We start from the raw sequence: 27,469 nt of genomic DNA, 5'->3' as shown, positions 1-27,469 counted from the left end.
ATCTTCTCTCACCACAACTCTTCTTTCCTTCCTCAGCTCCAGCGTTTTCGCCGTTCAATCTCCTTAAAGACTATTCTTCGAAGCAAGAGCGTAGAGAATTTCTTTCCAAAACCAAACAATGAAATGAAGATTCCTTCTGATGTTCTTCTCAGTCCACCTATGCCACCACCACCTCCTTCTCCACCACCTGTCCCAACGGAGCTACCTCCACAGGCTGATCAGTCTCCTCACCAAACTCACAAACCCCTATCCCTTCTTCAGCCGGTCCGTACACACAGCTTTCATGACCATGTTTTCAAGAAGCAGTGTCCCTGCCATCTGTGCCACCAGATCATTGTTGGTGAGTTACTCACTACTGAACAACTCTTTGTCACTTCATGTTGCTTGAAGGATACTAAAATCTTCTTTTAGAACAGGCAATGTAGTCCTAGGTCTAAAATTTCCCTCTCTATACTATTATTACTACTACCATTGTAATTCCCCACATTGATAGCAGGCAAATCACATAATTATGAACCACAATAACTGTATAAAAGCAAAAGAAACAACAAATATTCCGACCATTATCATGAAAAAAACAACCTGAGAAGCATTAACTTCAAGAATCACAGTCTCCGTGATTGCACAACACTTCACAACCACTTGTCTTCAAGGAAGATATTGAGGCTTCTTGGAAAGGAATGTGAACTACAGAAAAACAAAAGAAAAAAAAACAATGCTGCAAAAGGACATGCATGAAGTATATCAGATCCCATAAATATATTAATCTAACGAGCCATATTACAGTGTATGATACTGTTTTTGCAGAAGATTTGGGGGAGTTTTTGATATTTGTCCAAATGCTGAGAATATAACATAGCTGATCTGGAAGGTCCCACAAGTTCTGCAACTGGTTAAATGCTGTACTTAAAGGGGTGGGTCACTATTTATTTTTCCAAGCCACATCAATATAATGTTGAGAAACAAGGCTTCTCTTAAATACCTTGTATTGCCAATAATGCCTATGAGTGGTGCAATTGTGGTCCACTCATCTTCTTCTTGTGACCCCTCAGGTTCCGTGACCTCTGATGTCTGGTGATGTCACATTAAGTTCCACTTGACCCAACATCACTGAGGCCGGCCCCAGTCTTCCTGAGTAACTGGGCTGTAGGCGGCGTTTCCCCGCTCATCACAGTTCAGCGTCACAGCTCAGAATCTCTCTTGTTTGTGGTGCTCTGCAGTGAAGGAGAGAGCAGGGAGATGCTGGGCTGTGACGAGCGGTAAAACGCCGCCCACAGCCCAGTCACTCAGAAAGACTGGGGCCGGCCGCGGTGAAGTCAGGTCAACTGGAAGTTGACGTGACATCACCAGATCCAAGAGGTCGAAGAGCCCGGGGGTCATGAGAAAGAGGTGAGAGGACCGCAGTAGCGCTGCTCATAGGCACTATTGGCAAAACAAATTATTTGAGAGAAACCTTGTTTCTCAACATTATATTGATGTGACTTGGAACAATAAGTAGTGAAAAACCTCTTTAATTTCCATGCCCAACCACAGTCAATCACTGGCGGTGATGTTGACATGTACGATATAGGACTAGTAACTCCTAGTATATGTAACTTGAATAATGCACATCACCAACTATTGGACCATCAGGAACCACCAAAGTGGAGGCGCTAGTATGGCACCGATGTTATGATTATTTTATGATGGTAGTCTGCTATTAGGATAAACTAATTAAAAATGCAGTCAACTAGTGTAGATTCTAATAATATAAAAGTAATCCAAAGTAATGTTTATAGGTGAATATGCGAAGAATTGCACAATATATGCTGCAGACACCGATTCTGTGATGCAAAAGCAACGGCCCGTGAACACAGGTGGTCACTTTAAAGTCATTAATGCCCCCTCCTCTGCTTGGCCCAATGTGCATATTGAGTCTATGTGCGCACGTCGCGTAAAAACATGCAGTTACGCTGCGCTTTGTAGCGCAGCGTAACTGCATGCGTCCTGCGTCCCCTGCACAGTCTATGGAGACTGTGCAGGGGCCGTGCGCACGTGGCGTTTAAGAGCGCAGCGCTTCGGCTACTGCCGAAGCGCTGCGCAAAAAGAAGTGACATGTCACTTCTTTCCTGCGCTTTGCCGGCAGCTCCTGCTCTGTCTATGGCAGGAGCTGCAGGCAGAGCGCATGGAATCGGCGCTCACTACGGACATTTCTGCAGCGATCTAAAGCGCACATGTGCTCTTCAGATCGCTGCAGAAATTTCTGCAGGGCTTGTACGCAACGTGCGCACATAGCCTAATAGAGATGGGAAGGGTGAGTCACAGCCAGATAAATTTTAGCAAGAGAGAAAACAGTAGAATCAGACCCGTCAGATTAAATTATCACCAGCAAGCAACTATCCTACCATCCAACCCTTCCCCTCCCCTCCGCACACACTCAAAGTTATGTGATTGCCAGTGGATCTTGCTGAAGACATTGGGATATATATAGTTGTGCTCAAAAGTTTACATACCCCGTCAATTTTTTTGCTTTCTTGGCCTTTTTTTTCAGAGAATATGAATGATGCCACAAAATCTTTGTTTCCACTCATGATTAGTGGTTGGGTGAAGCAATTTATTGTCAAACTACTGTGTTTTCTCTTTTTAAATCATAATGACAACCAAACACATCCAAATGACCCTGATCAAAAGTTCACATACCCCAATTCTGAATACCGTGTATTGCCCCCTCTAACATCAATGGGATCTTAAATTCTTTTGTGGTAGTTATGGATGAGGCTCTTTATTTTTTCAGATGGTAGAGCTACCCATTCTCCTTGGCAAAAAAACCTCCAGTTTCTGTAAATTCCTGGACTTTCTTGCATGAACTGCGCTCTTGAGTTCTCCCTAGAGTGGCTGAATTATACTGAGGTCAGGAGACTGATATGGCCACTCCAGAACCTTCACTTTGTTCTGCTGTAGCCAATGACAGGTTGACTTGGCCTTGTGTTTTGGATCGTTGTCATGTTGGAACGTCCAAGTTCGTCCCATGCGCAGTTTCCGGGCTGATGAGTGCAAATTTGCCTTCAGTATTTGCTGTAGTATAGAAGGAATATCTGCGACTGTCCTTATCTAATATAGAAGTTTATACAAAAGAACTGTAGGAACTATACATATGTGAGATTTCATCAATTCACCTAACTGGCAAACTTGATACGTTAAGGGCGAGTTGTCAGAAGGGATAGACCGCACATTTCAAATGTCGCCAGCCAGTAGGAGATGCCATGAGCGAGAATTGCCAGGGAAAAAGTAGAAAAGCAGAGAGAACAGTCTTGGTTTGGATCATGTTTACACAGATGACAATGGCAGCCAGAAATAATTGGAGTTGTGCCTGACCTGCATAGGTGCATCCAGTTATCTGGGCAGTGAGGGGACATGTCTGGGGACGCCACACTCATGTCGTAGCTGCCATAATTGAAGACAGCTTCCAAAGTTTCCAATTTACAAGATTCTCTTACAACAAAGCCCATAGCAGCAACTTGTGAAATGCTTATCTCGCACAGCCCTTGAACAATGCATTCTCCGAGATCTGAAGATGCAGAACTAGAAAGGCTTAACAGCAAATCTACCAAAGTGGATTTCATGGCTCTCTAGATGCTTTGCTCACATACTGAATCATAGAGGGTTTCAGATTTTGCTTCATTTCTAAACCTGAAGAGCCCGGGAGGGGCATGTATTTTTGATTATGAGGAATAGGATAGGCATGACAGAACAAAAAAGCGTGAAATGATGAATCAAAACACTTTCATGCCATACTATTATAAGATATCATATTTGAGGGATAAATGAACATAATATCTATTTCTCCATCTCTTAACCTCTGTGTAGTATCTTGACTCATGCTCCTCAAAGTCATATGTAGGACCAGCAACAATTTCATGTTACTCCTTGAGTGAGCGAGTCCTGATGGGTTCTCATGGCAGTGCCTAGCTATTGTCTTGATTTACTGCACCAGCAACAATTTTAGCTAAAAGTGTTGTTTTTGACTTAATGTATATAATTTCCACTCTATTATTTAGATGGTTTTGATCTTTGTCCACCATGTATAGGTAACTCAAAGCAGGGATTACGCTGTAAGATGTGTAAGATTGGGGTCCATCTGTGGTGCTCAGAGGAGGTGTCACACCAACAATGTCTTGGTAAGACGGTAAGATGCTGGAATTTTTCTATTCCTTCTTTATATATTCCTTGGGTCCATTATATCCCCTTTCACATGTTTCCTTCATCTAAGAACTACATCCTTTATATTCCACCTAATATTATATATTGTTTTCACAGTCTACGTCTTTTCGAAGAAATTTCAGTTCTCCCCTCTTAATCCATGAGCCTCTTTCCAGTCCCAAAGAGTCTCCAGTACCTGGTAAGCCATAATGAGAATCCTTAATATTACTGTACATACAAGGGAAAGACTCACCTACAATTCCACCTTAAAATCAAAGGCTGCCCAATAATAATTCATGTTGGCATGTTGAATTGCACGTGGGAAGTGACTGGTTATTTTGACTGGTGAAACTGTGATTGCTGAAGCTGAAAATTGCTGCCTGACCATGAAAGGTTACTTTGGTTGAAACTTCCAGACAAATTCTAGAAAGTGCCGGAGGCTTTTTTTATCTAGTGACGGGTGCTGAGAAAATGATTGTGCAGGTCGTTGAACATGTGTTTCTATTTTCTGTCTATTTTTGCTACCAGTAATTATATTCCTAAAATTGGAATGATATTGTAAGATATATGTTTGGTAATAAGATAATTTATGTGCATCTAGTCAAGTTAACGAGCTCCTTCAGCACCCTTGAAGTGTCATGGTTCTCCAAACAATCCAGATCAGTACCAGCTATTTATTGCATATTCTAAATATACCTGTAGGAAGACGGCTTCCACAGAGTTTTCTATTAAGGGAGTTTTCCAGACTGAGAAGAAAAGAAGGGAGATCATTTATGTGACTGCGTACTGCCAAATCTTGACAGTGTGCGATACACACTCAGGTTTCCCCTAGAGTTCCTGGATGAGTAGGTGGTCTTGTGACCACATGTATGCACTTTTCATATTTGTGCTCACATGCCAACTACTCTCTTCTCCAGTTTTTGGATAATAAAACTTGGCACCTGACCTTACAGTATATAGGCAGATTATATTGATAAAGTCACAAGACCATCCACTAGGGGAATACAGAGAAATCCTGACAGTGCACAGTGCACACAGAGTGACTGTAGATGTTTTTTGTCAGTCCAGGAAACCTCTTTAAATTACTTCAACTTTAAGGTCTCCTTTGTCTGCGTTTTACTATTACCCTCTCTTATTGACTTATTATTATTAGTATTTATTTATAGAGCACCATTGATTCCATGGTGCTGTACATGAGAAGGGGTTACATACAGAATACATATACAAGTTACAATAGACATACTGATACAGAAGGAAGAAGACCCTGCCCTTGCGGGCTTACATTCTATAGGATATTGGGGAGGAGACAGTAGGTGGGGCGGTGGTGAGGCGGCAGTTCCGCCACGGTGATGAGGTGGTGGAGTCATTGGAGATAATAGGCATCTTAGAACAGATGAGTTTTCAGGTTCCGTTTGAAGCTCACAAGTATAGCAGATAATCTGACGTGTTGTGGCAGCAAATTCCAGAAGACTGGGGATGCTCGGGACAAATCTTGGAGGCGGTTGCATGAGGAGCGAATGAGTGAGGAGGAGAGAAGGAGATCTTGGGAGGACCGGAGATTAGGTGTTGCAGTGTAGCAGGAGATTAGTTTGGAGATATACGGACTAGACAGATTATGGACAGCTTTTTAGGTCAGTGTTAGTAGTTTGAATTGGATATGGTGAAGGATTGGGAGCCAATGAAGGGCTTTGCAGAGAGGAGAAGTGGGGTGGTAGTAAGGTGGATCAGTCGGGCAGCAGAGTTAAGGATGGACTGGAGAGGTGTGAGGGTCTTAGCAGGGTGGCCACAGAGGAGGATGTTGCAGTAATCGAGGCGGGAGATTATGAGGGCATGCACTAGCATTTTTGTAGATTGAGAATTGAGGAAAGGACGAATTCTGGAAATATTTTTGAGTTGAAGACGGCAGGAGGTGGTGAGGGATTGGATGTATGGTATGAAGGACAAGGCAGACAAGGTCACTCCGAGGCAGCGAACTTTGGGTACTGGGGAGAGCGTGAAGTGATTTATTGTAATAGGTAGATCAGGTAAGGAATGAAGGTGAGATAGAGGAAAGATGATTAGTTTAGTTTTGGCCACATTAAGCTTTAGGAAGCGAGAGGAGAATGATATGACTGATAGACACTCTGGGATTCTGGACAGCAGACATGTGACATCTGGGCCAGAGAGGTAGATCTGTGTGTCATCAGAATATACGTGGTACTAGACGCCATTGGACTTTATGAGTTGTTGCAGGCCAAATGTATAGATGGAGAAGAGTAAGGGTCCCAGGACTGAGCCTTCAGGGACTCCAACAGAGAGAAGGTGGGATGAAGAGATTGTGTGGGAGTGAGAGACACTAAAAGTGCGGTTGGAGAGGTATGAAGAGATCTAAGAGAGGGCAAGGTCTCTGACACCGAGAGAATAGAGGATCTGTAATAATATAATAGTCAAAGGCTGAGGACAGGTTTAGAAGGAGGAGTATGTTGAAGTGACTGTTAGCTTTGGCAGTAAGTAATTTGTAATTTTAGTCAGGGCAGTTTCAATAGAATGATGCCGACGGAAGCCAGATTATAAATTGTCAAAGAGAGAGTTAAGGTGGCTTTACACACTGCAACATCGCAAACGACATCGCTGTAACGTCACCAGTTTTGTGACGTTATAGCGACCTCCCCAGCGACATTGCAGTGTGTGAAACACATCAGCGACCTGGCCCCTGCTGTGAAGTTGCTGATTGCTACAAATCGTTCAGGACCATTCTTTGGTCCTTTGTTTCCCGCTGTGCAGCAAAGTCTCAGTGTGTAAAGGGGCCTTTACAGCGACTTCGTTAGCGACTTCCCTTTCAAAAAGCTGCTTTACAACGTCCCCAATGACTAGCTAGGTCGTTCTGCAGGTCTGGATCGCTGTTGCGTCGTTGGCTAGGTCTGCCTGTTTGACAGCTCACCAGAGACTTTGTAGCGATCCCAGCCAGGTTGGGATCGCTGGTGGGATCGCTAGAAAGTCTCAGTGTGTAAAGGGGCCTTTAGATGAGAGGTGGGAGGAAAGTTCAGCTTAGATGTGCTGTTCGAGGAGTTTTAAAGCGAACAGGAGCAGCAATATGGAGCGATAGCTGGTAGTAGAGGTTGGATCAAGGGAAGGTTTCTTTAGGATAGGTGGGACTGTTGCGTGTTTGAAAGTAGAATGGAAGGTACCAGAGGTTAAAGATAGGTTGAAAAGATGGGTTACGGGATAAGCATAATGGTGAATGTGGAGGAAGTTTATAGGTGAAAGGCAGTGGTCCGTTATAGGAAGGGGTTGTGGCGATTGAGCAGAGAAGACTTGAAATATGTGGCAAAGTCTTCTGCGGAGATGAGGGAGGTTGGAGGGGGCAGTGGTGGGCGAAGAACTATGTTGAATAATCTTTGTTTTCAGATCATTTGAGAGTTGTTTTGAGGAGCCCATGATGCCACTCTTCATAGGAGATTCAAATAGGAGAACAACTTGCAAGTGGCCACCTTAAATACCTTTTCTCATAATTGGATACACCTGCCTATGAAGTTCAAAGCTCAATGAGGTTACAAAACCAATTTAGTGCTTTAGTAAGTCAGTAAAAAGTAGTTAGGAGTGTTCAAATCAAGAAATTGATAAGGGTGCCCATACTTTTGCACCGGTCAAATTTTGTTTAAATGCGGATTGCACATTTTCTGTTAGTACAATAAACCTCATTTCAATCCAGAAATATTACTGAGTCCATCAGTTATTAGATATATGAAACTGAAATAGCTGTTGCAAAAACCCAAATTGTTATAAAGAAAAAAGGTTAACATTACTAGGGGTGCCCAAACTTTTTCATATGACTGTATTTGGTATAAAAGTTTGATATATCAAAATATAAAGTAAACTAATCTGGTTGGTAAGCGGTGTAACAAAAAAAAATCAAAATACGAGAATTACATTTTTTGGCCACTGTAACTTTGCAATAACATGCAATAAGAGGCAATAAAAAATAGAATTTGACTCAAATGGTATCAGTAAAAATGTCAGCTGAGGGCCCCAAAAATAAGCCCTCATTCAGCCCCATATTCTGAAAAAGGAAAAACGTTATGGGTCTCAAAAAATGGCAACAAAAGCACATTTATTTATTTTTTTTACAATTGTCAGAAATTTATTTCAACAATTAAATAAAAGAAATATATAAAAGTGTGGGATCTAAGTACTCGTATTGACCTTAGTAATCATCTACTACCGCTATCAATTATTGTATTATATAGACTGCACTAGCCCTGAGTCTTTAATATTAATATACTGTAAGGGATTTTTACAGACACAAAGTGAAAATATTTCCATAGATCTACTGAGACGACGATGCAGTGACAGAATGTGCTTCTTAATTTTCCATGCTTCCATTGAATACATATGTATGAGGGTATTAAGCCGTGTGTTTCTATTAGGACTGCATTTATCTGTCCACATGGCAGGACGGTAAAATGGGAGTCATTTAATGAGAGCATTTCAAAAAACATTACAACTTCTCCTCCCTGGATAGGGCACAGAAATCCTAGACACAAACAGGTTAGACAGCCTGAGGACGGTAAACAAAGCCAAATATATATATATATATCTATATATATATATATAGATATATATATAGATATATATATATATATACATAGAGAGAGAGAGAGATAGCGATACCTCTCCCTCTCCTTCTCTCTTTCTCTCTCTGTGTGTGTATATATATATATATATATATATATATATAGCTAGATAGATAGATATACAGTATATGTGTGTGTATTCATATGGTAGAGCTGAACATATATATATATATATATACAGTATATGTGTGTGTATTCATATGGTAGAGCTGAACATCAATGTCAGTCCATAAATAGATCTATGCCCTATGATCCCCGTACTGTTTACCCACTGATGTAGGATGGGGTTAATAAGGGTCGAGGTAGGTGAAGATTGAACGCCCCTAATGCAGCTGCGCAAGCGCAGAAGGATGCGTTCCACCATGCCCTGAGGTGACGCGCACGCGTCATCGGGTGACGTACGCTATTTCCGGTCATGTGACCGACGGACGGATGTGACGTCACACGCCGTGGCGGCGGCTTTAAATACCCATGGTTGAACTGAACGAGGTATGGCTGTGTGTGTCGGTACACGTGGGAGGCCAGAACCGCAGTAAGTAGGCGAAAATGGGATATGAATACCGCTAGCCAAATGTACTATGGGTTTGCGTGAAAAACTGAATTACGCCCTTTTATCTTGGTAGCATGTGTCCACTGATGTGAGGACACGTTCTGGATCCATATACGCCGCTCTCCTGATGATAAAGGAAACGCGTTGAGAGTGGAGCATTGTACATTGAGAAGTGTTTGTTAACTGGATCCTGTGAAGTACCTGGAAATAACCGGGGGACCCATGCATAAACTACTTTTCTGTTGATCAGCTAGTGACCATAGGATGAGGACGGTATGACTCCAAGAGAACAACATCTACACCGTGGTGAGATTGTTCCAATAATATTCTTATCTAGACATTGCTGATGGTGACTATTTGAGAGCAATTGTTTAGTGGTTTTGAGTCACTAGTCTGTTGGTTTATGGAAATACCCAAAACAGGATAAGTGTGACACAGGGGTTTGTTCTGGTACCCTGCTACAATATTATCCCTATGTAGAGACGATGTGCATCTGCACTCGGGTAATATTTCCATTAAGATTAGTGTGTTTATGGGACAGAGAGTGGGGGAGAACACTGATAATTCAGTAAGGATTCTCCCGTCTTCCCATACGGTGGCATGCTATATTCATTGATTTTATGTGCACAATCACGTTTTTTATCAAGTAGTAATTAAAAGTTACATTTTAGGCGTCTTTTGTTCTATTAGTGGTATATCGCTAATTAATTATCTCTTTATTACCACGTCCAGTTTGCTATATATTTCTGTTTTCTGGGATATGGCTGGCTTCTTGGCAACCGGAATTGACACAAGTGTTTGGGTCTCGGAGGCAAGGGAAGTCTTTTCGGAAGGAAGTTTTATACAAAAGAAATATACACCCTCAATCAATGGGGCTTTCAGAGAACTGACTAAAATTTATAAAAATAGAGTAACCTCTTGGTGGGAGATTCAATCTTTGGAATGCTATTTAAAAGAAAAAATAGTCCCTAGAAACCTAAGGATTTCATTGACTCCCAATTTCAGGTATAAAAACTCCGATCTAATTGCCAGCTGGCAAAGAGAGGTGACGGAGTGTTCACTTAAATTAATGACCTTGCTATTAGAGGAGGAAAAAAAGAACCTGAGTAATTTAGATGCCCTATTAAAAGAGCAAACAGAGATCACGAGAAAATTCGCTGGGGAGGCGGATTTTGCCATAAAAGAAACTACATTACAGAACGTCATTGAAAAACATCAATACCACTTAAAAAAAAAAAACATAAATTTTATGTAAGAGACGTGCAGGATTTCAGAGAAAATAAAGCCTATAACTTTCCACCACAGAGATTTAGTAAACCTAGTGAGACCGAAGGTACCTCAACAGACACAGACTTTTCAGATACTGAAGGAGCCGGTAAAAATCGGAAAAATAAATTTAAAGGGAGAGGCAGGTACCAAAATAGAGGTGCTTATAATCCTGGCCATTTTTTAGAGCAAGGACATTTTTTACGGAGCAAAAAGAGTCAGGGGGGAGGGGGATTCCCTCAGGTGGAGCCGCTCAGATCATAAACTTATCTAAAAAAGTATTATCCACTCCAGAAATGACAGTACTGAGCAAAGGGCTCTCTTTCGTACCGACCTCTGATTTCAACCTCTTTGAGGCCATTAAGGATTTAAATCTCTTTGTAAGAAAGTTAAGGTGGAAAAAATTCTTCTGTAATGAAAATAAAAAAATCTGTAAAGAACAGGGCATCCCACTAGAGATACTGGATGACGTGAGGTTACTTTTCAGTCTTGAAGACCCTAATCCAAATGTTGAGGGAAAAGGTCCCTTCACGGACCTTAAACTTAAGAGTAATAAGATGCCCCCTATTCTAAATGAAACAACATCTATTGACGTTTTTTGTAATTTAGTGACCAGGGATCTGGAATCGTTGAAAATCACACATAGGAAGAGATACAATCTTACAAAGGTAGAGATGGAGTGTTTGGTAGACTTGGAAAGAAATAATGAGATCGTGATCAAACAGTCAGATAAAGGGGGCAACATTGTTCTAATGGATGTCTGCCAGTATGAAAAAATGTGCCTTAATATTCTTAATGATAAAAATGGCTATGAGATAGTTAAGGCAAACCCCACAAATGAATATCTTGCAAGGCTGAAAAACATTCTCTCTAGAGCCATAACTGAGAATCTAATTGATAAAACTGAATTTGATTTCATGCTTCCATCTTTTCCTATCGTCCCCACGTTCTACTGCCTCCCCAAGATCCATAAAGGTCTGGAACCTTTGAAGGGGAGACCTATTGTATCGGGGATAGGCAGTGTCACTCAGAATACAGGACTTTATATCGACAATATTTTGAGACCTTTTGTGCTGGCCCTAGACTCATACTTAAGAGACACCACTGATCTTTTAAGAAAATTGGAAGATGTAACGATCGATGATGACACCCTACTAGTGAGTATAGACGTTGAATCCCTGTACTCTTCAATTGAACATAATGTAGGACTACAGGCAATAAACTATTTCCTTGGGAAAAGAGGTAGGCAGTTTGAACGCCACAACAAGTTCATTCTGGAACTACTGGACTATGGCCTGAAATGTAATACATTTCTGTTTGGGGGTTCCTTCTTCCACCAGCTCAGGGGGACTGCGATGGGGAGTCCTAGTGCCCCATCGTATGCAAATTTAACCCTGGGTTGGTGGGAGGAGACTGTGGTGTTTGGAGATGAGTCGGTGATGAATAGAGAAAAAATTCTCCTGTGGTGTCGATTTATCGACGATGTCTTCATGCTGTGGAGGGGGACAGAGATTGAACTTTCAGAAATGGTATCGACACTTAATGCTAACACGCTGGGTTTAAGGTTTACTTTTGAAGTGAACAGTAGAAAATTGCCGTTTTTGGATGTGCTAATAGAGAAAAACGATGTTGGGGAGATTGTGACAAGCACATACCGAAAACCCACCGCAACAAACTCTTTATTGAGGTGGGAAAGTGGGCACCCTACAAGTCTTAAAAGGGGCATCCCTAAAGGGCAGTTCCTGAGATTGAAGAGGAATTGCTCAGAGGAGGGGCTCTTCTTGAAACAGTCAAAAGATCTGAATGACCGGCTGCAGGACAGAGGATACCCCAGAAAAGTGATTAATCAAGCATTTTCAGAAGTGAGAGGCAAGGATAGAACCAAAATTCTAAACACTCCAGCAGAAAAGGATAAAAAAGATGACACCATTAGGTTCATCACAACGTACAATAACGGTGCAGATGAGGTACATAACATACTCAGGAAACACTGGTCCATCCTGAAAATGGATGAGGATATTGCCCCACTGATAAAAGACTACCCGGCAGTTACCTACAAGAAAGCACGATCGCTGAAAGAAAGGTTGGTACATAGCCACTTTTCTACCTCCAATACAAACAGCCATAAAAAGACTTGGCTTCCTAGTGAGGTGAATGGCTGCTTTAGGTGTGGGAGGTGCATAGCCTGTAACTTTATCAAAACCGGGAGATATTTCTTTTCGAATGTGATGAATAAAAAATATGAAATCAAAACCTTTATCAACTGTAAATCTAGAGGAGTCATCTACAAGGCCACGTGTAAATGTAATAAGGAATATGTAGGAAAAACTAAGAGGGAATTGAGAAGAAGAATAGGAGAACATCTTAGAGACATCAGATTAAAGAATGACACCTCACTGGCACGGCACATTAACGATGAGCACAAGGGAGACCCCAAATTTATCTCCTTCCAGGGAATTGATCTGATTCCAATACCATTGAGGGGGGGTGACTGGGATAACAGCATCTTGAGACAAGAGACCAAGTGGATCTACTGGCTGGGCACAACGAAACCAAGGGGTTTGAATGAAACACTATCTTTTGCACCCTTTGTGTAGTGTTCAGACCTAAGCACTAGGAGGGTCAGTCGCCGGCCGAGTGGGGGCACCAATCACCGTCTATTTAGGGTGCCGACCCCCACATGATAGGTAGGGAAGATTCTCGAGGAGTGTTGTGAGTCTAGTGGGCAGGTTGGTGAAGGTGTCTATTTCCCTCTATCTTTGTGTTTCATCAATGACCCACTTGCGCCCTCAATCTTTATGATCTCTTCTATATATTTAAAAATCCACCTGGTCAGGCCCCTGGTATTACTCAATAAGTTGTCAACCCATGGTTATTAACGCTGAGCAGCGTTCTGCTCATGTGAGTTTAGGTATCTTTGTATAGAACTGATTTTTGTTTAGGTTTTTTTACATCCGAAGTGACCATGTTTTGAGCCTTTTTCCGTGTCTTTTAGGAAAATGCCAATTTGCTGTATTCTTTCTGGACTACCTGTTCACCGTGTGGTGTTTACCAGACTGTGACAGGTTTCAACTATAGCATGGTGATCTATGCCCTATGATCCCCGTACTGTTTACCCACTGATGTAGGATGGGGTTAATAAGGGTCGAGGTAGGTGAAGATTGAACGCCCCTAATGCAGCTGCGCAAGCGCAGAAGGATGCGTTCCACCATGCCCTGAGGTGACGCGCACGCGTCATCGGGTGACGTACGCTATTTCCGGTCATGTGACCGACGGACGGATGTGACGTCACACGCCGTGGCGGCGGCTTTAAATACCCATGGTTGAACTGAACGAGGTATGGCTGTGTGTGTCGGTACACGTGGGAGGCCAGAACCGCAGTAAGTAGGCGAAAATGGGATATGAATACCGCTAGCCAAATGTACTATGGGTTTGCGTGAAAAACTGAATTACGCCCTTTTATCTTGGTAGCATGTGTCCACTGATGTGAGGACACGTTCTGGATCCATATACGCCGCTCTCCTGATGATAAAGGAAACGCGTTGAGAGTGGAGCATTGTACATTGAGAAGTGTTTGTTAACTGGATCCTGTGAAGTACCTGGAAATAACCGGGGGACCCATGCATAAACTACTTTTCTGTTGATCAGCTAGTGACCATAGGATGAGGACGGTATGACTCCAAGAGAACAACATCTACACCGTGGTGAGATTGTTCCAATAATATTCTTATCTAGACATTGCTGATGGTGACTATTTGAGAGCAATTGTTTAGTGGTTTTGAGTCACTAGTCTGTTGGTTTATGGAAATACCCAAAACAGGATAAGTGTGACACAGGGGTTTGTTCTGGTACCCTGCTACAATATTATCCCTATGTAGAGACGATGTGCATCTGCACTCGGGTAATATTTCCATTAAGATTAGTGTGTTTATGGGACAGAGAGTGGGGGAGAACACTGATAATTCAGTAAGGATTCTCCCGTCTTCCCATACGGTGGCATGCTATATTCATTGATTTTATGTGCACAATCACGTTTTTTATCAAGTAGTAATTAAAAGTTACATTTTAGGCGTCTTTTGTTCTATTAGTGGTATATCGCTAATTAATTATCTCTTTATTACCACGTCCAGTTTGCTATATATTTCAGTCCATAAATAGACATCAAATAATGCTTTATTTAATCCTATATAAGAACATACCAATGCCCAATGCATAGAGAAGCAGAATAAATATCACTGGGCACATGAAAATGCAACCTAAATTTAATAGGGAATATGTCAACAGAAATGTATCTGTTATTTATATCTGCTTAAAGGGGTTGTCCGACATTAGCTTACCAAAAATTTTTGAGTTTATCTGTGCTGTATTGTCATATAAATCACCTCTACACTGTTATTTTTTGTTTTCTAACTTTTGTTTATCTTGAATTATCCCTTTATTCTCTGCAGCTCTTTGTTTACATACAGCACAAGCAAACTGACCACTTCCTGTGCAAAACCTCAGTCAGAGCTGGCACCGCCCGGCCTCAGTGTCCAGCCCCGCCCTCTGCCAGCCCCGCCCTCTGCCCGCCCCCTGCACACACATTCCCTGTCAGCATTCTGCCCCAGCACCTGACCTGTTATCACTCTAGCAATGGAAAAAACAGCCCCACATCGGGCTCTGCACACACACACACACGCACGCACGCACACACATCGGGCTCTGCGCCCCACATCACATCAGGCTCTGCGCCCCACATCACATCAGGCTCTGCAACCCTCCCCCCACCCACACACACAAACACACACACGGCGCTCTGTACCGAACCCCCCCCTCACCATCGTACTGTACCGACCCCTACTCCCATAGGGAACACATGTGGGCTACATTCACATGACCGTTCCGTTTTTGCGGTCCGCAAAAAACGGTCCATTTTTTCACGGATGCATCCATGTGTCATCCGTGTGCCTTACGTTTTTTTTGCGGACCGCAAAAAACGGAAGCAGCAAGAAAGATAAATAGATGAGTAGATATAGAGATGAATAGATAGATATAGAGACAGAGATAGAGGGATGAATGAATGAATGAATGAATAGAGGGATAGATAGATAGACAGATAGACAGATAGATAGATAATGGATAGAAGAATAGATAGATGAGAAAGACATATATAATGTCCTACCCCTCTGCATATTCTAAGCTGGCACCCTTTAGTGACTTTCATGTGGCACTAAAGGGTGCTTAGCCTTGTATTTAGCCAAAAAAATAAATGAATAATTGAAAAAAAAAAAACCGACATGGGGTGCCCCCTATCTTTTGTAGCCAGCTAGGGTAAAGCAAACTGCTGCAGCCTGCAGACCACAGCTGGCAGCTTCACCTTGGCTGATAATCCAAAACAGAGGGCACCCCGCGCTATTTTAAATTAAATAAATAATATAAAACAAAAAACATGGGGTCCCCCCCAAATTGGATCACCAGCCAAGGTAAAGCAGACAGCTGTGGTCTGGTACTCTCAGACTAGGGAGGTCCACTGTTATTGGACACTCCCCAGCCTAAAAATAGCAGGCCGCAGCCGCCCCAGAAGTGGCGCATCCATTAGATGTGCCAATCCTGGCGCTTTTCCCCAACTCATCCCATTGCCCTGGTGCGGTGGCAAACAAGGTAATATATGGGGTTGATGCCAGATGTGTAATGTCACCTGGCATCAAGCCCTGGGGTTAGTGATGTCAGGCGTCTATCAGATACCCGACATCACCAACCCAGTCAGTAATAAAAAAAAATAGACAACAAAAAAAGTTTTATTTAAAAAAACACTCCCCAAAACATTTCCTCTTTCACCAATTTATTGAAAAGAACAATCAAATCCGGGTCCGGCGTAATCCAATAAGGGGGTCCCACGATGATCCATACCATAGTCACTGTACAGAATGTTCCCCATTGGCTGGGAGAGTAATGCAGTGACCTGAGCTAACATCAATTGTCCAGGTCACTGCAGGGGATGCCGAGCGCTGCCATCAGGATGTTAGATGAGATCATTACCTGCTGTGACGATCTCCTCTTCACTCCTGTCAGCGATGTCACTGCCTTCTGTGCCCGCCGTGTTCTCAGCAGTATCGCCCGTGACGTCACCGCAAGTGACGTGAGAATGCAGCGGGCATAGGCGGCAGTGACAGCGCTGACAGGAGTGAAGAGGAGATTGTCACAGCAGGTAATGATGTCATCTAACCTCCTGGCGGCTACCAGCTCTGCAGTGTGAGAATCTGCATGCGGGCAGACAGACACTGCAATGAAGGTAGCCGCGGGGCTGGAGCGAGACACAGACTGCACGGGCACTCCTGCTATCCTCAGCAGGGGGCCCGGTGCTGGCGGTGACACCGTGGGCGGGGAGAGTTCGGGGTGCGGGGGAATGTGTGGGAGGGTGCGGAGAAGGGGGCAGGGACTCATGCCCTGTACCGCCCAGCAGGGCGGCAACATGCTGTTCCAGAATTGCATGTCAACATGGTCCTGCCCATGTTGACATGAAATGACCGGAAGCAGCAAAATCGCGGCAGGAGCAGTCACATGACCGCTCTGAGCCAGGGGAGAGGAGCTGACCGCAGGGCAGGTAAGTGCTCACTATCTACTTACCTGCCCCAATGTAGCCTAATAGTGTAATAATAAAAAAAAAGTCAAAATAAGCCGGATAACCCCTTTAAGTTTTTGGGTTTTTTGTTTTGTTTTTTTTTTTAATAACTGTAGTTTTCATTGAATTATATAATGTTCAACAGATTATATCAGTTATCTGTTTAAGTTTTAAAATTTTGATATAATATTTTTCTTTTCCATATTACATTTGGCAACACTAGTCATGGGGGTCTACATGTACATTAGCAGCAATAGATTGACTCAGGTCCTATAATTTGGATTGAAGCATCTAAGGGTGTGCAGAGGTCATTATCAAGAGTGGGGGAGCGGAGTCAGCTGTGAAATCACCTATTGTGAATGGTGGATCCTGTGTTATCAGCTTTGTATAGAGGTGTTCAGTGGCGTAACTAGAGTCTGATAGACTCGGGTGCAAAATTTGTACCTTGACCCCACCTGTATATTGATCAGATCTATGGCTCCTTGTACAGTAGAGTATTAGATCCTATAAAAACATGCTATATGTAAAAATATCCCATATCATTGATCCTTCCTGTAATAATCTTCCCTATGCTGCCTTCTTCCTGTCATAATAACTCCAATCCTCAGTTTCCTTCCAGAAATACTGACCCACTGTCCTGGGCCCCTTGCTAATATAATGCCCCCCATTCGGGACCCCTTCCTGGTATAATGTCCTCCATCATGTAATAAAGTCCCCCATTCTGGGTGCTTTTCTATAATAATGTCTGCAATCTTGGGCCTCTTTGTGCAATAATGTCTCCATCCTCGCCCCTTTGAGTAATAATGTCTCTATCCTGGCCTCTTTGAATAATAATGTCCCCCATCCCGGGACCTTCCATTAATAATGCCTCTTATCCTGGGCCTCACCCTATAACAAAGTTAGCCATCCTGGGCCCATTCCTGATATAATGTCCCCATCCTCTTCCCTTTACTTCTATAATGTCCCCCATCCTGGTACAATCCCTCTATCCTTGGCCCCTTCCTGGTGTAATGCCCCCTATCCTGGAACCTTTCCCAGTGTAATGCTTCCCATCCTGGGCCTCTTCCTGGTATAATGCTCTCCCTATCCTGGTATAATCTGAGGAAGCACATCCAGGTGAATAGGCCTGGTGGCGGTTGTACAGGGGACTTTACACGCAACGACATCGATAACAAGATGTCGTTGGGGTCACGGAATTCGTGACACACATCCTGCCCCGTTAGCGATGTCGTTGCGTGTAACAGCTACGAGCGATCGCTAACAATCAAAAATACTCGCCTTATCGTTGATTGTTGACACGTCGTTCAAATCACAAATATCGTTCCTCGTTCTGGACGCAGGTTGTTTGTCGTTCCTGAGGCAGCACACATCGCTACGTGTGACACCCCAGGAACGACGAACAACACCGTACCTGCGTCCTCCAGCAACGAGGTGGGCGTGACTTTCCTGCGACTGCTTTCCGCCCCTCCGCTGCTATTGGACGCTTGCCGTGTGACATCGCTGTGACGTCGCACGAACCACCCCCTTAGAAGAGAGAAAATTCGCCGGCCACAGCGTCGTCGCTAGGCAGGTAAGTATACTGTGATGGGTACTAGCGATATTGTGCGCCACGGGCAGCTATATGCCCGTGACGCACAAACGACGGGGGCGGGTGCTTTCACGAGCGACATCGCTAGTGATGTCGCTGCATGTAAAGCAGCCTTACCCATTGCGACCACGACTGTTACACCCGTGGAGGTTTTACCTGTCAATGTAATCCTGCATCTGATGATAATGAGCCTGCTGAATACTCTTCCTGAAAGACTGGAAGTATTTGTCTGAAATACACCAGTGACCAAATTGAAAATTGCAATATTACTAATTTTGTTTTGTAATACAGATCATGGTATGAAGAAAAAAAAACTTTGCCAATATTTTTCAAAAATACGTTACTCAAAAACTTTGATTTGAACAGCAGATCATTTTCTGAGGACACTGTCCCTTTTTTTCTTTAGCTTTGTCTGTGTGCACAATTGGTAGTTGGTCGGGACACATGCGCTGCAGTCTGAATGATGGCATTGGCATTGTCTGCCTACCGCTCCATTTGTTATTCTCTATGTGTATAGATTTCTCACTTCTTAATAAGGCTTTTCTCTTGGTAAGGATCCTGTTCATTTGTTTTCTGTCTCTCTCTCCCTTCCTTAACAGCGGCTCCGAGAGGTAAGGTGGTCGATCCTGTGTACGAGACACTGCGCTATGGAACCTCTCTAGCACATTTAAATCGTTCGACGTGTAGCAGCGTGTCTGAGTCCCCCACCCGCAGCCTGGTAAGTGAACGGTAAACCTTCCCGGCAGAGATGATTGATGCCTGCAGAAGCTGCCTTCCAAATAATAACAGGTGTATGCAGCCGAGCGCTGATCATACATTTTGTCACTGTCACTTCACTATATATGGGTGGTTCTTACAGAGTGAAAAGGAGGAAAGAACAGATGATCCGGAGGGCAGCATCCAAAGCAATGAGGAGAGTCCCAGTCACCCAGGTGAGACAGAAGTGAGAGATTTCCCAAATGGCTTTCTGAAGATTTAACCAGCACGAGAGATAGTTGATTTCTTCTTACAAAAATCATTTTTGCAATTTGGTTTGATTAAAAATTTTGCACGATTTGGCTTTTACAGGTTCTTTGTTCCCTGGACATTCAACTTTAATGTGGTCTATGGTCATAAATCAGTAATCATGCCCCCTGTCCTGGGACCTTCCAGTAATAAAAAAAAGAGAGATAAAAGTGACAAATTTTCCCATTGGATCACCAGAACAAACTCACTGACAGAATCTCAGTTAACTCATTTTGCAGCCACCAATAGGTACTGCAAAATAGATGCTAAATAAGGCAAATGGTGCAAGATTTTTAATGAAACCCAATTACAAGCATTTTTATCCAAAAATACATGCATTTAAGGCCTGTTTCACACGTCAGTGAAAAACACAGACATTTTTTACTAACGTGTTAAAAACGCATATGTCCCTCCTTGTGCCGTGATTCACGGCACACGTGTGTTCTAAATGTGCTATCCGTGATCCGTGATCAGTGATGGGACATGGAGATCAGGCACTCTAAGCTCACCTGTCCTTGTTCCTGCTGTCCGTGGTGCTGAAGTCTCTCCGCGGCTGCTGCTACTTCTGGGTCGGCTGTGCAGTGCATATTCATGAGTATAATTAGCCGGCCTGGAAGCAGGAGGCAGCAGCGGCTGAAGACAGCATTGCTGGAGACGGGTGAGTTTAAAAAGCTTTTTATTTTAAGTGTACGTGTTTTTCTGGTACCCATTTCATGGATCACACCATAGTGTGTTCCATGTGACATCAGTGATGCCAGAAAAAAATGGACATGTCTCTGTGCGGCAATCACGGACACGCGGGTACGCCACATGGCAAAATGGTCAGTGAGAAATCACTGATGTGTGTGCAGACCCATTGATTTTAATGGGTCTGCGTATGTCCATGATTCTGGTACATATAAAAACTAGCACATACGTACCAGAATCACTGACGTGTGAAAGAGGCCTAAGAAAGCTAAATTGTCCTTTAAGGTTAACAACCTATAACAAGCATAGCTAGCAGGGTATTTCCTGGTACCAAAGGGAGCCAGCAGTGAGTCTTTTCCCCAGATATTAGATCCGATATGAGTCTGATCCTACCATTATATAATCTTCAAGAAATATCATCTGTCACAAACTACTCTGATCTCCAGTATCTCTTACCTGCATTTTAGTGTTCCCGGTAGATGAGGCCACTAATGAAGATGCCCGCAGTGTGACGGTAAGTGATTGACAGATGGGGTAGGGGCTGTGCAGATAATTTGGAGTACACAACTAATATCAAGCTTTATATCTGTATGCACAGAGTACAGCATCGAGCGGCAAGACAAGGAAGGAAATCTCTCCTATGTACTGCTATGTGGCTCTATATAAATTTATGCCCCAAGAGATCAATGATCTCCCTCTGCAGTGAGTACCAGACATTGTTCCCTTCTGCCTATGATCATGCAGCTAGGTATCACTACACCATTATATAGTGGAACCTTGGAATACGAGCATAATTCGTTCTGGGAAGTGAGCTCTTAAACCAAGTTACTCTTATATCAAAGCTAATTTTCCCATAGGAAATAATTGAAACGCAAATGTGACGCCCTGGGCAAGCCAGGGGTCACAGGTCACAACACCACATGCACCCCACATTCCCTGCAGGCACACCGAAGTCAAAACTAAAATCCTTGTTGCCTTCCTCCAGGAGCTGGTGTCCACACCAGGGGGTGGGCCAGGCGGTTGGCTCCACCCACCGAGGAGTTCACAGCTCTGGAGGCGGGAAAACCAGGCAGATGAGTGTTAGAGTTGAAAGTGAAGGGAAGTGAGGTGAAGTGGTAGAGGAGCTAAAGTGGGAGCAACAGAGAAAGTGACAGAAAGAAGCCTGAAGTTGGTCCGGGTGTGTGCCCCGGACTGAGACAGCAAGGTTGGCAGACGGCGGTGACCGTCTGCAGGCGAGACTGATTGGAGGTTGCCGAAAGGACCGTGGACGGGTGGTGATCCGGCGGTACCGGAGCGGTATACGAAGATTAGTCAGCACCAGGGCAGGGGCCTTTCGGATCCCGGCAAGGCTAGGAGTCGCCATAATTTGCCAAATCTGTCAGTGAAGGGGACGACTGTCTCCCAACAACCAAGTCCCGTTTGAAGGCAACAGTCCAACCGTTAAGGGGAGACACCGCCACCGCCAAGGCACCAGTTTCCCAGGGCCAGCGCCTGCGGGCAAGAGTGGAGCTCCTCCGGTTCATATCCAGGCCGGGGAGCGGGTTACCGGTGGGAACCCATCGCAACCAAACAACAACACATAGGTGCAGGAAAGAGACCGTCACCGTCACCTGCAGGGGATATCAGCAGCGCAACCGTCTAAGGGACCTGTCCAACCAGCCGTTTGTTTACCGAGAACTGTGTCGTGTTTACTGGCTGAGTGAGTACCTCCGTGACGTGCGGCACAGCGCTGCCCCTGCGCCCCTGCACCTCCGCAGGCCCCCTACCCGCCTGTCCACCATCCCCAACTCCATCACTGGGCCCCGGGATCACGGAGGGGCAACACAACAACTGGCTGCTCCATACCATCACTCCCGGGATCCCCAGCCAGAGCAGCGGTGGTGTACACTCAATCACCACTACCGTGGGTGGCATCACGGACAATAAACAATCCCCACACCCAAACCCCCTTTCACTCATGGGCGAGGAGCGCCACTAGAGTCCCCGGGATCTGGCCCATCGCTCGAGCCACCGAGCAGCAGCAGGCCGCAGCAGCCGCGGCAGCCAGACCCTGCTCGGGTCATCATGCTGGATTCCCGAGCAGTCGATCATTGCAATAATTCCAGCACCAGCTGCAACAGCAATGGGCCGACAATACAGCTTCTCTGAACCGATTATGTTGCAAATTCAGCAACAATTGCAGACCACTTACTTAGACTGAACATTATGGCTTGGGAACCAACAAAAGATACCCAATATTAGGCTTGGGATCCTAGGCAAAGACACCCACCCTCAGGCTTTGGAACCTGCGATAAAGAGACCACCCGCGACTTGCCTTGCACGGCTATCGGCCATGGTTCCTAGGCGATGGGGCTGCCAATTCTCGAAAGACAGCATTATTACAATTCTTAATAGGATTATAATACCAATTCTTAGGGAATTGGTTGTGGTAAAACCACCATGGACCAACGCAAGGGTTTGAATAGTGCAGTTAGCATTCATTGCGTATTAATAAATAACACCATGTTCAGTGGCATTTTTCTTTTCTTAAATGGGGAGACTCCAAAAAAACCCCCAATGATCCTTGTAGAGAAAAATGTGCTCTTTCAAATGATAACAGAATTAATATATTTTAGGGGTACCCTTTTTGGGAAATTTGACCTAAAAATAGGTAAAATTCGGGTTTTTTAAGTTTTTCATCATATGTGGGTGTGAATATTTCCACAAATACATATGCTATGACCGTGATATTGCAGCAATGCAAAGTCATGAAGATGTTTGTTGTACAGGGTAAAGCACCAGTTCCTAATGGTTTTTGGTCTTGAGTTATATATGGGCAAAGTTTGGCATAAATTTTATGCGAGGCGTTTTGCAAGCTACTTTGACACAAAATTGCGGCCGAAATATTGTTTTGTCATAGCCGGTAATAATTTTATCGCGTTTAGCAGCAAAAGTTGAGCTAGTATGCCAAATTTCAGCATCATAGCCAGTATAGAACTCTAATGGCTATGTGCCAAAGTTTGCAAAATCCTCTTAGCTGAAGCCGCAGGCTTGGGGGGGGCCTCCAGTGAAAGGTCAACAGTGCCCAATATATTTGAGATCTGGCCCTAAAAATTTACAGAACCTCTTTTCAAACATACATGTACATCCTTATAAATTTTCAGCAAAATCGGAGAACGTCGAGTGGGGACCACTGGTCCACTTGACACGGAATGACCCAAAACTAAAATTCTTGTTGCCTTCCTCCAGGAGCTGGTGTCCACACCAGGGGGTGGGCCAGGCGGTTGGCTCCACCCACCGAGGAGTTCACAGCTCTGGAGGCGGGAAAACCAGGCAGATGAGTGTTAGAGTTGAAAGTGAAGGGAAGTGAGGTGAAGTGGTAGAGGAGCTAAAGTGGGAGCAACAGAGAAAGTGACAGAAAGAAGCCTGAAGTTGGTCCGGGTGTGTGCCCCGGACTGAGACAGCAAGGTTGGCAGACGGCGGTGACCATCTGCAGGCGAGACTGATTGGGGGTTGCCGAAAGGACCGTGGACGGGTGGTGACCCGGCAGTACCGGAGCGGTATACGAAGATTAGTCAGCACCAGGGCAGGGGCCTTTCGGATCCCGGCAAGGCTAGGAGTCGCCATAATTTGCCAAATCCGTCAGTGAAGGGGATGACTGTCTCCCAACAACCAAGTCCCGTTTGAAGGCAACAGTCCAACCGTTAAGGGGAGACACCGCCACCGCCAAGGCACCAGTTTCCCAGGGCCAGCGCCTGCGGGCAAGAGTGGAGCTCCTCCGGTTCATATCCAGGCCGGGGAGTGGGTTACCGGTGGGAACCCATCGCAACCAAACAACAACACATAGGTGCAGGAAAGAGACCGTCACCTGCAGGGGATATCAGCAGCGCAACCGTCTAAGGGACCCGTCCAACCAGCCGTTTGTTTACCGAGAACTGTGTCGTGTTTACTGGCTGAGTGAGTACCTCCGTGCCGTGCGGCACAGCGCTGCCCCTGCGCCCCTGCACCTCCGCAGGCCCCCTACCCACCTGTCCACCATCCCCAACTCCATCACTGGGCCCCGGGATCACCAACTCCTACCCACGGAGGGGCAACACAACAACTGGCTGCTCCATACCATCACTCCCGGGATCCCCAGCCAGAGCAGCGGTGGTGTACACTCAATCACCACTACCGTGGGTGGCGTCACGGACAATAAACAATCCCCACACCCAAACCCCCTTTCACTCACGGGCGAGGAGCGCAGCTAGAGTCCCCGGGATCTGGCCCATCGCTCGAGCCACCGAGCAGCAGCAGGCCGCAGCAGCCGCGGCAGCCAGACCCGAGCAGTGGGAGAGCGCGGCGTCCCCTCCTCCGCCCGCGACAACTTGGCGTCACGAACAGGATCTTACCGCTCTGCCGTTTGGTAGAGGTGCGGCTTGTTACCGCCGGAGGTGTCCGGCCGGAAAATTTAAGAAGCCGCCATCTTTGGCGCGAAGAGTTCCCGCTCGAGCGTCTTCTCGAGTAGCAAAGGCGCGAAGGCCAAAACCCGGCCCCGATAGAGGAGGGGCCGGAAAGAAGCTAAGGGGGACGCGATGGCGGCATGGATGGATGGAGCACGATGGGGAGTGCGCAGCATGGGGGATGGAGCACGATGGGGAGTGCGCAGCATGGGGGATGGAGCACGATGGGAGGTGCGCAGCATGGGGGATGGAGCACGATGGGGAGTGCGAAGCATGGGAGATGGAGCACAATGGGGAGTGCGCAGCATGGGGGATGGAGCACGATGGGGGGTGCGCAGCATGGGGGATGGAGCACGATGGGGGGTGCGCAGCATGGGGGATGGAGCACGTTTGGGAGTGCGCAGCATGGGGGATAGAGCACGATGGGGAGTGCGCGGCATGGGGCATGGAGCACGATGGGGAGTGCGCAGCATGGGGGATGGAGCACGTTTGGGAGTGCGCAGTAAGGGGGATGGAGCACGTTTGGGAGTGCGCAGCATGGGGGATCGAGCACGATCGGGAATGCGCAGCATGGGGGATGTAGCACGATGGGGAGTGCGCAGCATGGGGGATGGAGCACAATGGGGAGTGCGCAGCATGGGGGATGGAGCACAATGGGGAGTGCGCAGCATGGGGGATGGACACGATGGGGGGTGCGCAGCATGGGGGATGGAGCACGATGGGAAGTGCGCAGCATGGGGGATGGAGCACGATGGGGGGTGCGCAGCATGGGGGATGGAGCACGATGGGGGGTACGCAGCATGGGAGATGGAGCACGTTTGGGAGTGCGCAGCAAGGGGGATGGAGCACGTTTGGGAGTGCGCAGCATGGGGGATCGAGCACGATGGGGAATGCGCAGCATGGGGGATGGAGCACGATGGGGAGTGCGCAGCATGGGGGATGGAGCACAATGGGGAGTGCGCAGCATGGGGGATGGAGCACAATGGGGAGTGCGCAGCATGGGGGATGGACACGATGGGGGGTGCGCAGCATGGGGGATGGAGCACGATGGGGGTGCGCAGCATGGGGGATGGAGCACGATGGGGGGTGCGCAGCATGGGGGATGGAGCAAGATGGGGGGTATGCAGCATGGAGGATGGAGCACGATGGGGGGTGCGCAGCATGGGGGATGGAGCACGATGGGGGGTGCGCAGCATGGGGGATGGAGCACGATGGGGGGTGCGCAGCACGGGGGATGGAGCACTATGGGGGGTGCACACCTCCCCCCTAAACACACACACACACGCACTGCACAACACACCACACACACACTGGGAACCACAAACACTGCCCTACACAGACACCCACAGACACAGACAACGCCGCACACACACAACACCCAACACACAAACACCACGGCACACACAAATATACGCACATACCGCACAACACACACATTGCACAAAACATACCTCCCCCCAAAACACACAGACACACCCCACACCCACACAAACCGCGCAACACACACACACACAACGCTACAGACACACAGCGCTCTACAAACAACGCAACACACAGACAACACCGCTCTCACCCCCCGCCACACCCAGACAACACCCAGAACATGTACAGCGCCCTACACAAACACTTGGTAACTACACACAACAACATCTATATATATATATATATATATATATATATATATATAACAAAAATCATACATTAACTACACAATACGTAAATTCTAGAATACCCGATGCGTAGAATCGGGCCACCTTCTAGTGTACTATATTCATACAAAATTATTACAGTACAGTAATACAAAATACTGTACAGTACAGTAAAAGCATATAAAGCAAATTAAACTGCACTTAGCTTACATTAAAATTGTTGGTGTGTGAGAGGTACAGTATAAGCAATGTGCTGTACTGGTTAGCCGAAAGAGAGTACAATACTGTATCCATAAATGCAAATTGATAGACATGCTATATAGTATATACTGTACTGTACAATGGTATACTGTATACAGTACATATGGACAGAAAATTACCTCCAGAGCGAGTCAGAGCACGGTGAAAGGATAGAACCGGAAGTGTGCACGGGAGTATTTGCTCTTATTGCAAAGCATTGCTCTTAAACCAAGTTACAAATTTATAAAAAGCTTTGCTTGTCTTGCAAAACGCTCTCAAACCAAGTTACTCTTAAACCAAGGTTCCACTGTATACAACATAAATTTACTTCACCACCATCTGTCTTGTTAACAATGATTAGTACTGTCTAGATCTCCAGCAATGTTCTAGGATGCATTAGTTTAAAGTGGATCTGTCACCAGATTTCACAATGCAAGGAGCATACAGATCTCTTACACCTGGTGAAGCTGATGTACTTATTTTGAAAATCCACATTAGGATGGTTGTATAATTCTTTACAAAAGTTGAACTTATTCTTTTCACTCCTTGCCTAGCAGGTCCTCAGTGTACCTCCTGCTGCTGAGATCTCACACTGTTCAGTACAATCTGCAGCTGACATGTAGGCTAGGTGGACAGAGACTGAATACACTGGGGTTCATGAGCTTTTTTA

The 27,469-nt window shown here is 45.5% G+C and overlaps 1 protein-coding gene across 1 annotated transcript in view; it reads left to right on the top strand.

Annotated features, from left to right (window-relative positions):
• Positions 1-27,469, top strand: part of STAC2 (SH3 and cysteine rich domain 2) — a 116,728-nt gene that overhangs the window by 66,463 nt on the left and 22,796 nt on the right. The window contains exons 2-8 of the mRNA XM_075350120.1: positions 37-340; positions 4,068-4,165; positions 4,297-4,378; positions 19,397-19,515; positions 19,657-19,729; positions 20,957-21,003; positions 21,088-21,191. Of these exons, the coding sequence (XP_075206235.1) occupies positions 37-340; positions 4,068-4,165; positions 4,297-4,378; positions 19,397-19,515; positions 19,657-19,729; positions 20,957-21,003; positions 21,088-21,191 (827 nt within the window). The remainder of the gene's footprint in view (positions 1-36; positions 341-4,067; positions 4,166-4,296; positions 4,379-19,396; positions 19,516-19,656; positions 19,730-20,956; positions 21,004-21,087; positions 21,192-27,469) is intronic.

This window comes from Anomaloglossus baeobatrachus, chromosome 5 (genome assembly GCF_048569485.1).
Source record: "Anomaloglossus baeobatrachus isolate aAnoBae1 chromosome 5, aAnoBae1.hap1, whole genome shotgun sequence".
In the NCBI taxonomy this organism is placed as follows: domain Eukaryota; kingdom Metazoa; phylum Chordata; class Amphibia; order Anura; family Aromobatidae; genus Anomaloglossus; species Anomaloglossus baeobatrachus.
Note: the sequence above shows the minus strand (reverse complement) of the source record. Positions and strands in the feature narration are given on the sequence as shown.